Source organism: Salvelinus sp. IW2-2015, unplaced genomic scaffold, assembly GCF_002910315.2.
Source record: "Salvelinus sp. IW2-2015 unplaced genomic scaffold, ASM291031v2 Un_scaffold1567, whole genome shotgun sequence".
Classification (NCBI taxonomy): Eukaryota; Metazoa; Chordata; class Actinopteri; order Salmoniformes; family Salmonidae; genus Salvelinus; species Salvelinus sp. IW2-2015.
In genome coordinates, this window is record NW_019942995.1 from 45813 (window position 1) to 64193 (window position 18381).

The 18381-nt window shown below is 43.1% G+C and overlaps 2 protein-coding genes across 4 annotated transcripts in view; one reads left to right on the top strand and one right to left on the bottom strand.

Annotated features, from left to right (window-relative positions):
- LOC112071275 (DNA topoisomerase 2-beta) overlaps nt 1–619 on the bottom strand; it is a 34204-nt gene extending 33585 nt beyond the window's left edge. The window contains exon 1 of the mRNA XM_070439330.1: nt 569–619. Within this exon, the coding sequence (XP_070295431.1) occupies nt 569–610 (42 nt within the window). The 5' untranslated portion in view covers nt 611–619. The remainder of the gene's footprint in view (nt 1–568) is intronic.
- Nucleotides 620–5305: 4686 nt separating this feature from the next.
- On the top strand, nt 5306–13830 carry oxsm (3-oxoacyl-ACP synthase, mitochondrial). 3 transcript variants are annotated; one of them, XM_070439331.1, is made up of 7 exons: nt 5311–5442; nt 9741–9822; nt 10489–10571; nt 10890–11465; nt 11670–11902; nt 12091–12318; nt 12572–13830. In XM_070439331.1, exons 4-7 carry the CDS (start codon nt 10929–10931, stop codon nt 12972–12974), a joined length of 1401 nt encoding a protein of 466 aa, XP_070295432.1. In that variant the 5' UTR covers nt 5311–5442; nt 9741–9822; nt 10489–10571; nt 10890–10928; the 3' UTR covers nt 12975–13830. The 3 variants fall into 3 exon arrangements, with proteins under 3 accessions (XP_070295433.1, XP_070295432.1, XP_023994511.1); XM_070439332.1 differs by lacking the exon at nt 9741–9822 and having other exon boundaries at nt 5306–5389; XM_024138743.2 differs by lacking the exon at nt 9741–9822.
- The last annotated feature ends 4551 nt before the right edge of the window (nt 13831–18381 follow it).

Genomic DNA, 18381 nt, shown 5'->3' on the forward strand with positions numbered 1-18381 from the left:
GCTATAGCTAGCTGGTCAAATGTTGTGCAAATACATTTAAGGAATATGTAAGCATATTTTTTTTATATAGATTAGGCTACCTACGAATAACTATTTTGAGACACATTTAAGATTCTATATTCAAACGGCGTGCATGCAAAATATGCAAACTGACTATCAATCACACTTGACGTGTATTGCAACAAAGAACTTTTTGGGGCATTGCCATTGGCTAAGTGGCTCATTCACCCGTGCCTTGCAGGAAAGCAATGTTGCCTAATGACATCATCATGTTTACAAAAAACAATGTATCTTCTGACGTTGTTGGACCAATCTGTGACTGTATTTGTGCCGGGCAATCATAGCTAAATTAATATACCAAAGTATGGCCCGTCTTTAAAAGGCGCATGCTAGTTTAAAGGGGTGTATTAGCTGCTGGCTAGTTAGCATCATCACTGGCCATTTTAGAATGTCCAGCTCGTGACAAACTGGAATTTCTCTCGTGCATCGTGGCAAAATGATGAACGCTACCTGGAGCGATAAAGTAAGTCTGTCCAGTAATCCAACATTTAACAAAATAGTAACTTACCACCCAAGTCAGACCCCCGCTTCCTGCTGCGCCGTTGGACATCTTCCTTTTGTTTCCCTAAATTTTCGTGATGCTACTAGCAGATAAAATACTGAAAAGTCCTGCATACAATATAGTCCATAAACTCAGGAATTATTTCAGTCAACGGACCACATTGAGATATTTTCTGTGTTCGTACCAGTTGAAAAATGTCTTGTCAAAATAGTTCCGGATGAGGGAGTGTATCGCGGCTATTGTTAAAATCGACGAGCGGTGGTTAGAACTAGGCCTGAAATCCTCAACAAAGCTTGCTTGCTACTTGCCTAGATTTATAAATTACTGTACAAATTCCAAACGTTAAATAGTTTCACAACATTTCATGTAGTACAAAATCAATTGAAATAATGTATAAATAAAATTGTTTTTAATACGGCTGTAATTTAATACCCTAAATGTTCATTCAGAAATAAAAACACCGCCGCCTGCCTCCATCCGGCTCCACCATCCGCACGGCGACAATCCCAACAGCGTAACCCACCAATCCGGGGCTCGCTTTTCGAGGCACCGGTAATTCAGCCAATGAAAAAATACATGTACTTGCAATTTGTAACCAGTAGGTGGTAGTAGAAACACACCAACCGCAGTACTTTCTCTAACCAATGCACCCATGTAGTCCAGGCAAACTGTATGAAACCACATTTAATCTGTAAAAAATAAACATTTATTATAACGATTGCACAATTTACATATTTGAACAAGAACACATTAACTCCAACAACAACCTCTCCCTCAATGTGATCAAGACTAAGGAGATGATTGTGGACTACAGGAAAAAGAGGACTGAGCACGCCCCCATTCTCATCAAAGGGGCTGCAGTGGAGCAGGTTGAGAGCTTCAAGTTCCTTGGTGTCCACATCACCAACAAACTAACATGGTCCAAGCACACCAAGACAATCGTGAAGAGGGAAAACCTAATCCCCCTCAGGAGACTGAAACTATTTGTCATAGGTCCCCAGATCCTCAAAAGGTTCTACAGCTGCACCATCGAGAGCATCCTGACTGGTTGCATCACTGCTTGGTATGGCAACTGCTCGCCTCCGACTGCAAGGCATTACAGAGGTTAGTGTGAACGGCCCAGTACATCACTGGGGCCAAGCTCCCTGCCATCCAGGACCTCTATACAAGGCGGTGTCAGAGGAAGGCCCTAAAAATTGTCAAAGACTCCAGCCACCCTAGTCATAGACTACTCACTACTCAAAAATCTCTCTGCTACCGCAGGGCAAGCAGTACCGGAGCGCCAAGTCTAGGTCCAAGAAGCTTCTAAACAGCTTCTACCCCAAGCCAGAAGACTCCTGAACACCTAATCAAATGGCTACCAAGACTATTTGCATTGCCCCTCCCCCTCTTTTACACCGCTGCTACTCTCTGTTGTTATCATCTATTCATAGTCACTTTAATAACTCTACCCACGTGTACATATTACCTCAACTAACCAGTGCCCCTGCACATTGACTCTGTACCGGTATCCACTGTATATAGTCTTGTTCTTGTTATTTTACTGCTGCTCTTAAATTACTTGTTACGTTTATTTCTTATTCTTATCTGTATTTTTTTTTTAACTGCATTGTTGGTTTGGGGCTTGTAAGTATTTTACTGTCAGGTCTACACCTGTGGGATTCGGTGCATGTGACTAATACATGCATTCACCACAAATAAATGTAGAATACTAGTATATCCATAACCATAAGTGGACACAGACATAAAAACCTATCAATAGTTACATGGCTTTCTGGTGTCCATTCAAACATTACATTTAACAATTACACATATAATATTGGTTTCTTCAAAAGATGAGTGGAAACTCCATAGCAGATGGACTTTAGGCTCACAGGTCATATATCCCTATTCTGTGTCAGGAGCCAGAACCTTGTTATGGCAGGTTGTTGCAGCCAGGCCATACTGATCCATAGTCCCCTTTGAGTTGGAAAGCCATGGTGGATGCCATGTGCTCCCAAAGGCTCAAAGAGGATTAAGTCAAGTAAGTAACTCCTCTTTTGGCAGAGACAGTCTAGATAACAAAGGCTTTTGTGTCATACAGAAGCTGGGTCTGGGTCTCACGACATTACTGGTAGTAAATATCCAAGCAGCATCATTACAAGATCTGTAATCAATACAAGATTATTGATTCAAGACACACAGATCCCGAATGATTATTGGACTATCTTACCATCCATCCATCCATACCCACAAACAATATCACCAAACTACTACTCCTCCGTTTATCTCATAAGCACCAAGATGCCTATGAATATACACACTATACATGACTATGCACAGAGTCGGTGTATTCAAGGTGATTATCTTGAGCAAGGCACTGAGCAGAATCACTGATCTATATATCATGTTGCATCCCAAAATAACTACGCATTGCTTTATTAAGATTAGCAAACCAACGTAGCGCCTTGCTCAGAGCGATCGAACACACTCATTAAGCGTAGTCCTCCTCCATCTTGACAAGGATTTCAAACGAGGATTCCTTCGGCCCATTCAAAGCCCGCTGGAACATCTGGGAGTGTTGCCATGACGACTATCCCTCTCCTCCGTCTAGCTCCGCCTCCTTGACCAGCTCCAAGGATCAAGAAAGACCCAGAACAGAATGCATCTCCCTGTTTGTGTTCAAAAATGTGACAAAACATTAAAACTGTTTAGCTGTTGTTATGCAAGATAAGGAAGAAAACAATGTTGATCAGTTAAGTGCACATGCAAATCAATGTCACAGCTCTCTGACTATCAAATCATAATATATCTATTACATTTACAAATCACTAAGTACCAGTTTACAATTTGCACTTTAAATTGATTTGAAAAAAGGCTTCCAACTTAATCCTGAAAGGTATGTGTCACATAAACCAGACAAAAATCTATCTGACAAAAATCTATCAATCATACATCCACCTCCTGAGAACGATGTTGTGTTCTGTCCAGACTGCAGACCCCAGCGGCCGGTTCCAGAGTGAAAGGTCTGGCTGCATGTTCTGACTGAGACGGTCTTTATCTTCATCCCTACAGGAGCACAGTCCAACTTCCAACTGATGTTCCCTGGCGATGAGCCCTCTGTACGAGCTAGATACACCTGACAGGACATAACGCGCATTTACTGACAGGAATAAGACAGCATAAATATGGAACATTTACAGTTGATATACACATATCCTATAGAAGCAACATATCCAAAGTTTGGATAGATTGATAAATGCTCAATAAATAATTTATTATTATTTCTGCTAAAAAGTAATGCCATTGCTTTAACAATCACAAAGACTGACCAACAGAAAAAAGACAGATAAGCAGCACAAAGTATTCCCATTGATGTGTCAATAGAAGAACTGCATTGAATCATTAAGAGCATGGCATCTTATCGTTTATGACATGGATGAAAACAAACCATCTGCCAGTCATTCTTCAGCTTCCTGAACACAGACTTTCCTCCACACAGGCTTGTCCCTGGATGTCCTCCTTGTCACTGGACACCCTGCAGTAGTGATCCTTGGTGGAGTTGTACTGCAGATGAAATAATCTCCCACTCTTCACCTTCTCAGTCGGAACAAACACAAACTCTGCTGCAGCATCCTGGGAGAGAAAGGGAGAGGAACACAAACCCATTGTTTAAAAAAAGCCCCCATTGAACCCAAAGATCAAAGACTCCAAGGACCATTAAAGTGAATAATAAGATACAGTAATAATATATGCAATTTACACTATCATCCAAAACAACTATAGTCAAAGCGAATACAGTCAAAGCGACTACAGTCAAAGCAACTACAGTCAAAGCAACTACAGTCATGCGTGCAAACATTTTCGTATCAGTGGTCCCAGTCGGTCCACAAACATGCAATGAAGTAAGCAGTTATTTGACTCAGTAAAACGGCTGTATATCTCACCAATGGGGCAGTCCGTGGTCCTGTCCCCCGTCTCTTGAGCTGACTGGCAAATTCAGGGCCATTAAGCAAAACAAATCTATTTAAAAAATACATTTAACATGCCTCATGAATGACAGTTATTGTATGTTTACAATCTAACGTACCAGGTGAGAGGTCTCTACACACATTTCAGGTATATGCTCATAACAAGTGAAGCATTATACATGTTTTCACATACAGTGCTTTCGGAAAGTATTCAGACCCCTTGACTTTTTCAACATTGTTATGTTACAGCTTTATTCTAAAATGTATTAAATATTTTTTTTCTCGAATCACAATAATGACAAAGTAAAAACAGTTTTTAGACATTTTTGCAAATGTATTAAAATAACAAATTGAAATATCACATTTACATAAGTATTCAGACTCTTTACTCGGTACTTTGTTGAAGCATCTTTGGAAGCGATTACATCCTCGAGTCTTCTTGGGTTAGAAGGGAGGTCGATTTACTTCTTAACTCGTTCGACTACGTTATTGGAAAAAGGGCCTAGTTTTCAGACCTTATGGGCGGGTTTTGAGTAGTCATTGGGCTACAAATATCTACTAAACCTGGCAACCCTGAGCAACAGCAACCGCCAATCAAAATAGATGCCTTTGCAATGCCTGAACAAATCATAACTATTCAATAATCAAATTTACTGCAAAATCAGCTAATGATATTTAATAAAATGCACTATTTCCTTGAATCTATGTATACATTGATAATATTCTGTTATGGAAAGCAGGCAATGCTTGGGAGCAGGCAATGTATGGGAGCAGGCAATTGGATAGTACCCCCCTGAAATGAACTCAGTTAATTAGTTGCATGGATTTTGTGAGCGTGTGAAGGAGACTTATTTTTTATTTGCAGAGGATTTCAGAGGTGTAATGACTATATTCGTAATCACTTGAGCTATCTATAATAGCGTTCACAAGGTAAGTGGCAAATAGATGATTCAAGGAGGTTTATTTCATAGTTAGACAAATTGGACGCTTGGAGTTTGTTGTCATGTGGTGAGGAATCAGTTATAAAAACAATAAGAGTCGCACACTATGCATAAACTCCCAGTAATTTATTGGGTTAACCACCAACGTTTCAGCGTCACAGTGTCTTCTTCCTGGGTATTGTCGTTCATGCTTGAACCAGGTTATGTGGACAAAACAGTACAATTAGTGCAACCAAATCAAATCAAACTATTGGTCACATGCGCCGAATACAACAAGTGTAGACTTTACCGTGAAATGCTTACTTACAAGCCCTTAACCATCAGTGCGGTTCAAGAAGAGTTAAGAAAATATTTACCAAGTAGACTAAAATAAAACATTTATAAAAAAAATAAATAAGAATAAAGTAACACAATAAGAATAACAATAACGAGGCTATACACAGGGGGTACCGGTACCGAGTCAGTGTGCGGGAGTACAGGTTAGTTGAGGTCATTTGTACATGTAGGTGGGGGTGAAGTGACTATGCATACATAATAAACAGCGAGTAGCAGCAGTGTACAAAAGGGAGGAGGTGGGGGGAGGTTAATGTCAATTGTCCAGTGGCGATTGTATTAGTTGTTCAGCAGTCTTATGGCTTGGGGATAGAAGCTGTTGAGGAGCCTTTTGGTCCTAGACTTGGCACTCCAGTACCGCTTGCCGTGCGGTAGCAGAGAGATCAGTCTATAACTTGGCTGACTGGAGTCTCTGACAATGTTATGGGCTTTCCTCTGACACCGCCTGGTATAGAGGTCCTGGATGGCAGGAAGCTTGGCCCCAGTGAAGTACTGGGCTGTTCGCACTACCCTCTGTAGTGTCTTACGGTCAGATGCCAAGCAGATGCCATACCAGGCGGTGATGCAACCGGTGAGGATGCTCTCGATGGTGCAGCTGTAGAACCTTTTGAGGATCTGAGGGACCTATGCCAAATCTTTTCAGTCTCCTGAGGGGGAAAAGGTTTTGTCGTGGCCTCTTCACGACTGTCTTGGTATGTTTGAACCATGATAGTTCGTTGGTGATGTGGACACCAAAGAACTTGAGACTCTCGACCCGCTCCACTGCAGCCCCGACGATGTTAATGGGGGCCTGTTCGGCCCGCCTTTTCCTGTAGTCCACAATCAGCTCCTTTGTTTTGCTCACATTGGGGGAGATGTTGCTGTCCTGGCACCACACTGCCAGTTCTCTGACCATCTCCCTATAATAGGCCGTCTCGTCTGTGATCAGGCCTACCACTGTTGTGTTGTCAGCAAACTTAATGATTGTGTTGGGGTCGTGTTTGGCCACGCAGTCGTGGGTGAACAGGGAATACAGAAGGGGACTAAGTACACACCCCTGGGGGGCCCCAGTGTTAAGGATCAGCGTGGCAGACATGTTGTTGCCTACTCTTAACACCTGGGGATGGCCCGTCAGGAAGTCCAGGATCCAGTTGCAGAGGGAGGTGTTCAGTCCGAGTCCTTAGCTTAGTGATGATCTTCGTGGCACTATGGTTTTGGAACGCTGAGCTGTAGTCAATGAACAGCATTCTCACATAAGTGTTCCTTTTGTCCAGGTGAGAAAGGGCAGTGTGGAATGCAATTGAGATTGTGTCATCTGTGGATCTGTTGGGGCGGTATGTGAATTGGAGTGGGTCTAGGGTGTCTGGGTGGATGCTGTTGATGTGAGCCATGACCAGTCTTTCAAATCACTTCATGGCTATCGAAGTGAGTTCCATGGGGCGGTAATCCTTTAGGCAGGTTACCTTTGCTTCCTTGGGTACAGGGACTATGGTGTTCTGCTTGAAATGTGTAGGTATTACAGACTCGGTCAGGGAGAAGTTGAAAATGTGAGTGAAGACACTTGCCAGTTGGTCCGTGCATGCTTTGAGTATACGCCCTGGTAATCCGCCTGGCCCAGTGGCTTTATGAATGTTGACCTGTTTAAAGGTTTTGTTCACATCGGCTACCGAGAGCGTTATCACACAGTCATCCAGAACAGCTGGTGCTCTCGTGCATGCTTCAGTGTTGCATGCCTCGAAGTGAGCATAAAAGCCATTTAGATCGTCTGGTAGGCTCGCGTCACTGGGCTACTCGCTTCTGGGTTTCCCTTTGTAGTCAGTAATATTTTAATCCCTACAACATTCTACGAGCGTCAGAGCCGGTGTAGTAGGATTCAATCTTAATCCTGTATCGATGCTTTGCCTGTTTGATGATTCAACGGAGGGCATAGCGAGATTTCTTATTAGCTTCCGGGTTAGAGTCCCGCTCCTTGAAAGCGGCAGCTCTACCCTTTAGCTCAGTGCGGATGTTGCCTGTAATCCATGGCTTCTGGTTGGGGTGTCCATACAGTCTCTGTGGGGATGACGTCCTCGATGCACTTATTGATGTAGCCAGTGACTGATGTGGTGTACTCCTCAATGCCATCGGAAGAATCCCGGAACTGTTCCAGTCTGTGCTAGCAAAACACTCCTGTAGTTTAGAATCTGCTTCATCTGACCACTTTTTTATAGACTAGGTCACTGGTGCTTCCTGCTTTAATTTTTGTTGTAGCAGGAATCAGGAGGATAGAATTATGGTCAGATTTGCCAAATGGAGGACAAGGGAGAGCTTTTGTACACGTCTCTGTGTGTGGAGTTTTTTCCCTCTGGTTGCACATTTAACATGCTGATAGAATTTTGGTAAAACAGATTTAAGTTTCCCTGCATTAAATCCCGGCACTAGGAGCGCTGCCCTGATGAGCGGTTTCCTGTTGCTTATGGTGGAATTCAGTTCATTGAGTGTGGTTTTAGTGCCAGCCTTGGTCTGTGGTGGTATGTAGACAGCTACGAAACATACTAGAGGTCGACCGATTATGATTTTTCAATACCGATACCGATTATTGGAGGACCAAAAAAGCCGATACCGATTAATCGGCCGATATAAAAAATAAATAATAATAATGTTATTTGTAATAATGACAATTACAACATACTGAATGAACACTTATTTTAACTTAATATAATCATCAATAAATTCAATTTGGTTTAAATAATGCAAAAACAAAGTGTTGGAGAAGAAAGTAAAAGTGCAATATGTGCCATGTAAGAAAGCTAACGTTTAAGTTCCTTGCTCAGAACATGAGAACATATGAAAGCTGGTGGTTCCTTTTAACATGAGTCTTCAATATTCCCAGGTAAGAAGTTTTAGGTTGTAGTTATTATAAGAATTATAGGACTATTTCTCTCTATACGATTTGTATTTCATATACCTTTGATTATTGGATGTTCTTATAGGCACTTTAGTATTGCCAGTGTAACAATATAGCTTCCATCCCTCTCCTCGCTCCTACCTGGGCTCGAACAGGAACACGTCGACAACAGCCACCCTTGAAGCAGCGTTACCCTTGCAGAGCAAGGGGAACAACTACTCCAAGTCTCAGAGCGAGTGACGTTTGAAACGCTATTAGCGCGCACCCCACTAACTAGCTAGCCATTTCACATCGGTTACACCAGCCTAATCTCGGGAGTTGATAGGCTTGAAGTCATAAACAGCGCAATGCTTGAAGCATTGCGAAGAGCTGCTGGCAAAACATACGAAAGTGCTGTTTGAATGAATGCTTACGAGCCTGCTGGTGCCTACCATCGCTCAGTCAGACTGCTCTATCAAATCATAGACTTAATTATAACATAATAACACACAGAAATACGAGCCTTAGGTCATTAATATGGGCGAATCCGGAAACTATCATCTCGAAAACAAAACGTTTATTCTTTCAGTGAAATACGGAACCGTTCTGTATTTTATCTAAAGGGTGGCATCCATAAGTCTAAATATTCCTGTTACATTGCACAACCTTCAATGTTATGTCATAATTACGTAAAATTCTGGCAAATTAGTTCGCAATGAGCCAGGCGGCCCAAACTGTTGCATATACTCTGACTCTGCGTGCAATGAACGCAAGAGATGTGACACAATTTCACCTGGTTAATGTTGCCTGCGAACCTGGATTTCTTTTAGCTAAATATGCAGGTTTAAAAATATATACTTTTGTGTATTGATTTTAAGAAAGGCATTGATGTTTTTGGTTAGGTACACGTTGGAGCAACGACAGTCCTTTTTTGCGAATGCGCACTGCATCGATTATATGCAATGCAGGACACTCTAGATAAACTAGTAATATCATCAACCATGTGTAGTTATAACTAGTGATTATGAATGATTGATTATTTTTTATAAGATTTAAGTTTAATGCTAGCTATTAACTTACCTTGGCTTCTTACTGCATTTGTGTAACAGGCAGGCTCCTCGTGAGGCAGGTGGTTAGAGCGTTGGACTAGTTAACCGTAAGGTTGCAAGATTGAATCCCTGAGCTGACAAGGTAAAAATCTGTCGTTCTGCCCCTGAACAAGGCAGTTAACCCACCGTTCCTAGGCCGTCATTGAAAATAAGAATGTGTTCTTAACTGACTTGCCTAGTTAAATAAAGGTGTAAAAAAAAATATATATAATAATAATAATAAGCGAAATCGGCGTCCAAAATTACCTATTACCGATTGTTATGAAAACTTGAAATCGGCCCTAATTAATCGGCCATTCCGATTAATCGGTCGACCTCTAAAACATACAGATGAAAACTCGAGGTAGATAAGCTGTAGACCACACTATCATGAGATACTCTACCTCAGGCGATCAAAACCTTGAGACTTCCTTAGATATCGTGCACTAGCTATTGTTTACAAATATGCATAGGCCCCCCGCTCCGTGTCTTACCAGAGGCTGCTGTTCTGTCCTGCTGATAGAGTGTATAACCTGCCAGCTGTATGTTCTTAATGTTGTCGTTCAGCCACGACTCGGTGAAATATAAGATATTACAGTTATTAATGTCCCGTTTGTAGGGTATATGTGCTTTCAGTTGATCCCATTTATTTTCCAGCGATTGAACGTTAGCTAGCAAAACGGAAGGCAAAAGCAGATTAGCCACTCGTCACCTGATCCTCACAAGGCATCCTGATCTCTTTCCGCAAAACCTACGTTTCTTTTTTCAGCGAATCACGGGGATCTGGTCGGGTGTCCGTAGTATATCCCTCGCGTCCGACTCATTGAAGAAGAACTCCTCGTCCAATTTGAGGTGAGTAATCCCAGTTCTGATGTCCAGAAGCTCTTTTCGGTCATAAGAGACGGTAGCAGCAACATTATGTACAAAACAAGTTACGAACAACGCGAAAAAACAAACAAAATAGCATGGTTGGTTAAGAGCCGATAAGATGGCAGCCCTCTCCTCCGGCGCCATCTTGTCAGCTAATCAGCATTCAGGGTTCGAACCACCCAGTTTATAAAAGCATTTGTACTATGTACATACCATACTGTATTGACATGATTGGTGGTATGTATGGCTCAAGAAGGAGTTATGCTGCTAAACTGTTTATTCTTTTTCTCTACACCACAGGATCCACTGTGGTAGATAGCAGAGAAATAAAACAACAGCATGTCATCGTGTTGGTCAAAGCTGCTGTTATATTTGGCTTCACAGCACACAACCAGAACACTTCTCAACAAGAGCACTTCTGTTTGTTCAACAATCCCCAATCTGAGACACTACACCTGTGGAAAGAATCCGTCCAGGAGGAGAGTAGCAATCACTGGAATAGGACTTGTCTCTCCTCTCGGCACAGGGACTACTCTACCTTGGAACCAGCTGATTAGTGGTGCCAGTGGGATCGTCGCCCTTGACTCTGAGATGTATAAGACAGTTCCCTGTAAAGTGGCAGCCCTGGTGCCCCGAGGGGATGGAGAGGGCCAGTTCAAGGATGAGAGATTTGCCACTCGTGGGGAGATCAACAGTATGTCACCAGCCACTGTCATGGCTCTCGGTGCCGCCCAGCTGGCACTGGAGGATTCTGGGTGGTATCCCAGCAGCCCTGAGGAGCAGCTGACCACAGGGGTGGCGGTGGGGATGGGCATGGTTTCTCTGGACGAGATCGCCAAGACGTCGGCCATCTTCCAGGCGAAAGGTTACAGTAAGGTTAGTTATGGGTTCCGCTGAAGTGTGCTGTGGTGCTTCCAAACTCTCAGATGTGTGTTTGTGCGTGTGTGTGTGGCAGGGTTGGTAGGTAGGAGTGTGTCCTATTTGCAGTGCAGGGTTGAGAACTTGGGATTAAATAAGAACAGACTGCAAATAAAACATTTTGATAGATTTTATAAAAGTTGTATTGTATTTGTATTCAAGGTCAGCCCCTTCTTTGTGCCTCGTATCCTTGTCAACATGGCTGCCGGTCACATCAGCATCAAGCACAAACTGAAAGGTCCCAACCACGCTGTTTCCACCGCCTGCACCACTGGAGCCCATGCCCTCGGTGACGCAGCCAGGTTCATCGCCCACGGAGATGCCGTCGCCATGGTAGCGGGTGGGACAGAGGCCTGCGTGGGACCTCTGTCAATCGCGGGGTTCGCCAGGGCGAGGTCAGGCTTGACGATCCCAGGATAATATTGTTTGTTTGTGTTATTGTTGTTAGTATAGATCTAGTCTGTCCTTTGATCAATTTTTACATATGTATTAAGACTTATGTCTATGCTATTTGTATGTTCATGGATTTCAGTTTGTACTGACTACTATGTGAGTGTAATTCAACTTGAACTTTTACTTGCAGGGCTCTGAGTACCCACTGGAATGACCAGCCCAGGCTGGCATCGCGGCCCTTCCACCCAGAGAGGGATGGGTTTGTGATGGGTGAAGGGTCTGCGGTGGTGCTCCTGGAGGAGTGGGAGCATGCTGTGAGGAGGGGGGCCAGGGTGTATGCTGAGGTGCTGGGGTACGGCCTGTCAGGGGACGCCAGCCACATCACAGCCCCCACTGCTGATGGAGACGGAGCCTTCAGGTAGTAGTCATGGATGGGGTTTATAGCACTCTTTCACCAGGTGCTTACTATTTGTGTTAGGATTTAAGGAACCATTGAGATGTACTGTAGGTTGTACCATTGTCTATCTATCAACTTGACCATGAGATAAATATTTGTAACAAATGTTAGCCTATTTCACAACGGTTCTGACTTTTTAAAATGAAATGGTGAACATATTTGAAGTCATGCCATTTTTGCAGTCCAGTTTCATTTCCCTCCTGATCTCTTCCAGGTGCATGTCTGCAGCACTCCGAGACGCCGGTGTGGAACCAGCCCATGTGACGTACGTGAACGCACACGCCACCTCTACACCACTAGGTGACGCTGCAGAGAACTCTGCCATCAAGAGACTGTTCCAGCAGCACACCGCCTCCCTGGCTGTCTCCTCCACTAAAGGGGCCACGGGGCATCTCCTGGGGGCTGCCGGGGCCCTGGAGGCAGCCTTCACTGCCCTGGCCTGTTACCACAGCACTTTGCCACCCACCCTCAACCTGGACCGCACCGAGCCAGAGTTTGACCTGAACTATGTGCCCTGCACAGCACAGCAGTGGAAGACAGAGGGCAGGCGGGTAGCTCTCACAAACTCTTTTGGGTTTGGGGGGACTAACGCGTCGCTGTGTCTCGCCAGTGTCTGAAAAGCTTGTCTGAAGGATTCACTTCTTACTGGTTTTGTATTGATTTCAGATTCTTTATAGATTCCTAGTATTTCAGTTTCAAAATGTTCTCAATATTATATTGGGACATGTAATGCAAACATCGATCATACAATTCTGATCGAAGTTTCCATTTTGATCATTCAAATACAGATATGCTTTGTGTACTTGAATACAGCAGTATGTTTATTTATCACCAGCTGGTGGCACTGTCTCACATGGAGGCTACACTGGAGAGGCTATGGGTTATTACCTTTTATACAGTCTACACAGGCAGTTCAGCTTTAGCCCCGAGGCCTTTATTGTAATAGAAGGCTGTGCTGGTTGGTCATAAAGTGTAATTTCTCAAGATCCACCATGAGCATAAACATCAGTCACTCATTTGGGTCTCAAAAGCCCTGGTTTGCAATTTCTGTCCTCCAAAACAGGGTTTTTATTGGTGGAATTCAGAGGTTCTCAACCTGGGGTACGGATAAACCAGGGGATACTTGGGAAGACGCATAGGAACATAGGCCTACTGGTATATTGCACATGAGGGGGTACTCACGGGTTACCCCAGGCTGAGCAAAATGTCATTGCGGATACAGTAACTAAAGAGCCACTGGTGTAATTCATTTAGCACTGTTTATTGGAGTGATGATCTAATGTTTCCAATAATCTTCTCTCTCTTTCTGAAAGTGCTTTAGTTTTGCTTGTTGAATCAGCAATGCATCCAATTAGCAAATTTTGTGTATTTCCTGGTAGTTAAAGGGTTCGTCCATTCAGACCTGTAAAATATATTCTAGATACTGTGGTGGCTGGTTTCTGGGAAACAGATGAAAAAGCCTAGTCCTGGACTTCAATGGAGATTCTCAGAGAAATTGTCAGGTTAAATGGCCTATGTTTTGGGCTTTGGGTGAACAACATGTCATCAGTACCGCAGACAAGAGGAGAGGACGAGTGATGTGATCGAGGGTAAGGACATCTGGCCTTATATATGTCCCAAATGGCACCCTATTTCCCCTTGCACACTACTTTTGACCAGGACCTATATGTGTGTGCTCTATAGGGAATAGGTTGCCATTTAGGATGCATTCATTATCTCAAGGGAGACATAGAGGTAATGGGTAAAACATGGGGGAATAAGCTTTCACATTTTGTTACTCTTCTCCACTCCGATGTGTAAAAGCAATAAACAGTGCTAGTCGCTCTTCTGTGAAAAAGAAAAACAGTTCTTGAACCAACCTGAGGGAGATGTGAAATGGTTGTGTATGAAGGGTGATTTGGGGGGGATCTCTTATCCTCTTAATATTCCCTCTGGCTCACTGGATGTGGGTTAATCAGTCTGAGGGAAAGCTACTGTACGTGTGATTGACTTGAAGAATAGAAGCAGACGAAGACGTTACTTTTTGCCGCGTTCAAAACAACTGGGAACTGAAAAATACGAGGTGAAAACATGACGTCAGTGATCCTAAGGTTTGAAAGGCGGTAATACCCAAATCGGAATTCCGAGTTGGATGAACGTTCAAATCGATTTTTCCCAGTCGGTGCTAGTTTTTTTCGCTGAGTTCTCAGTTGTTTTGAAAGTGGCAATAGAGGTAGACTCCATATGAAGTACTAGTAGTGTATTTCACTGTAAATATTGACTGGTAAGAACGTCAGTTAATATGAACAAATGCAGGCTTTCTATCAATTTATTGGAAACGTACAAAACACTTCAGTGTATGAATTCTTGAATACTTGACTCACGAGTCATGACTGAAGTGAATAGCAGATGCAATATGTGAAAAATAATTAGCATGATGAATTACAGGGGGATGTCTCTTTCTCAAGGCCATTTTTAGAGATGAAGTTTTATTAACTCTTACAGGATGTCATCTTCCACTAATGAATAAATCAATTATTAATTTGCTTTTTAATTATAAATAATTTTATATGGATAAATGAGATGGGAAGCTTTTTTTCTAGTTCGAAAGAAGGATATCCCTTATCTGTGTCTTGAACCTTTTTAGAGTTTCGTTTTTTAGATTTACAACTGATCTAACCCAGCAGCAAGTGCTGTTCTCAAAGTTATTTGTGGAAGTTAAGCCCCTCCCCTGTCTATTGCTACGCAATGAATTTGGGCGGCAGTGTCTGGGAACGAGATTAGTGGAAAGTGGACATAATGCAGGCTATCAGACAAACCACAGTAAGAAAAGATTCACTGTAGGCAGTCTCATTCAGTGATGACCTGACGTCCCCCTCAACGGCTGCCATTGCATTGCCATCCATCATGTATCAAAAGTACTGACACACTGCAGTATTGTGCTGTTATGACTGATTGTTGATTAAGAGATGCTAATGATCTATTCCAAGTATAGTATAGACATAGAAATGTGAGATCACAAATATGGTTTCCAATCGACTTTCTCTAAGGTCCATTTGTTGTTTGTTGGTTTTTCTGACAGAGCAGAGCGGCAGCAAGTTTTAGGTCTCCTCATTCCATTCTGCAATGCTGCTTTTTGGTGCATGAAATTGGAGATTGACATTTACAGTTCCATTTGTTTTTATAGCGTTATACAAAAGGCTAGCTCCTGCCTACTGCCAGAAGTAGGTGCCCCTGCCTTCCCACCTCACGGCACTGGTACTGTAATGCACTCACACTGCCAGTTATTTCACAGAACGGGAGGTGTTAAAACATTGACAGCTAGAGGGAGGACCCAGAGTATGTAAATGATCTGTGGCGTACAGTACGTTCAGCTTCCAAGGATTTCTCTGCCTAGCCTTTCTACTGTGAGTGGCAATCTAAGTGAGCGGCTCCTCCATTGATCTGTATGAACCCCCTCCCTCCCCACTGTCACAAGCCTCTTCTGATTCCTCCCCCTTCGCCTATCGATACTGCCACAACCCGAGCACTGCACTAGGCCAGGGACAATTGCATCTTATTAATGATGATGATCCGATTCATTTTTTCTCTCTCTTTTCTCCTCTCCATCCATGCTTTCCAATTAGAAGACATCCAAGCTGAATTGCGCTCACCATGGCAACAGAGTCGGCATGTATTCCCTTTGATATCAGGCGGAGCAGACTGACCGTCCCACAGGAGAGCAACTGGTTTTAGTTCATCTACAGACACACGTACGCATGCTAAAATTAGAGCTTCTCTCTCGGCTATAACTTGATGGCCGTTCATTGGAGCCTATTGCTGGTTTAATGAGGGTCAATATACAGTAGCACCTGGTGTAACCGAATCACACAACCACAGGCAGAGCCGTTTATATTCGGGTTAAAAGGCTCTGGAATATTATGACGAACTAGAGTGGACACAGGGAGGGTGGAAGACCATGCACATTCTTCAAAAGGCATAGTTCAGATTATGACCTTTGTGTTAGCCTAGAGATTTTTACTACAGCGTGGTAATATATAAAGAATGGCCAGAGATGTGTTCCACTAACCTCATAAAGACACTAATGAACCGGGGCCTAACGAGTGGCACAGCAGTCTAAGGCACTGCATCACAGTTTGAGGCATCACTACAGACACAGGCTGTGTCGCAGTCGGTGGTGACCGGGAGGCGCACAATTGGCCCAGCGTCGTCTGGGTTAGGGGAGGGTTTGGCGGGCCGGGATCTCCTTGTCCCATTGCGCTCTAACGACTCCTTGTGGCAGGCCGGGCTCCTGCAAACGGACTGTGGTCGCCAGCTGGGCGATGTTTCCTCCGACACATTGGTGCGGCTGGCTTCCGGGTTAAGCGAGCAGTGTGTCAAGAAGCAGTGCGGCTTGGCAGGGTTGTGTTTCGGAGGATGCATGGCTCTCGACCTTCGCCTGTCCCGAGTCAATAGGGGAGTTGCAGCGATGGGAAAAGACTATAACTACCACTATCACAAAAATTGGGGAGAAAAAAGGGAAGAGGGAAAAAATGGTTTTACAGTATAGTATGAGGCTCTGTTGCTGTGTCCCTGGGCAGTGTTTCCCAAACGGTAGGTAAGAACCTGTTGGTGTCAGTAAGTTATTTTCCTGGTTTAATTAACAATGGCTTGGCTACAGACACTGGTTTTGTTGACTTGATTCATTTTTGTTAGTCAGTTAAAAACACACACAGTACAGACATTTTAAATACATGACAGGGATATTACAAAAAACTCAGACTTATTGCCATTGTGGTCCCTGAACATTACAACATTACATAGATACAGATACATTACATATATAGATACAGACATTTATTTTATTGCCCGATCATTATCCAGCTTTTAACATTCTTTTTAAATGAAGTTATGGTCTGCGTGGCTTTGAGTGACTGTGGTATTTGTGCAACTCAACATCGCCTTTATATTAAAAGGTGTGACTTGCAGGGTCACATGGAAACTTCAGAGGTGTTGATCTATTACCTCAGTGTTTCTCAACCCGTTTTGTACCAGAGACAGGCAAACTATGTAATCCTTCCTCCTTGGAGCACTACTGACTTAAACTAGTACAAAGCTGGTTGAGAAACGCTTGTCTACCTCTGCAGCTCCAATACTCCCAATGACCAGCCAATGAGAAGTCCCTATGTGAGTTAGTGTAACATAAACTGTAATTCATGTCCTGCAAAACGTATTTGATTGGCCAAACAGACGGCTGAACAAAGCGTGCTCTCACGGGGCTATAGTGACTAGTGTCCGACACGTTGTTGAACATCTGTTGAGTAGCATTACAAAGCAGTATGTTTCCCTGACGTAGACTAAGCCTACAGTGTTTACTCTTGGAAGTTCTCCAGCGAACAACCCACAACGATGATACTAAGCATATTAGTATCCCCACGTAATGATCTGTGTTATATTTAGAACTGGATGTGACTGTGGAAGTGTTTAGTTTAACTGGTAAGAGCATCAATTAAGGAACATATATTATACTGTGCATTTATTCTATGATCATTCAGTAGCTCTCTCTATCTTGTGTTCCTCAGAAACAGAGGGGTCCTTCCAACAATTCTGTGCCTTTTTGAGAAGTATAACTTGGACATTTTTTTGTTTTGTTGATTTTACTTAATTTTAACATTCTGTCATAAAGACCACATGTTCAACTTAATAAAAAAACATGTTTTCCCATCTCAAGAGGTTAAATTTAAAAAAGACTATAGTAAGTGCCTATTAAGTGCCATATAAAGTAACACGGTTGACTGTAAAGGGTTGACAATTTCTTCTTAAATCAGCCATAGATCCCCTTGTGACAGGGGAAATGGAAACTTGTAGTGTGCAACAGGGAGTGGCAATTGAATGCAAGCCTCACCTAACAAATGTAAATGTTAAAACATTTCTAGCCTGTCTATCTATGGTAACAGGGTTGACATGTTATGCTCGACCCTCTGTTTTCCACCACAAAACACCAGAAATTGTCCAAAAAGAGTAGAACCAGCTCACCCGCTTTTACTCTATGATTTGACTATTAGA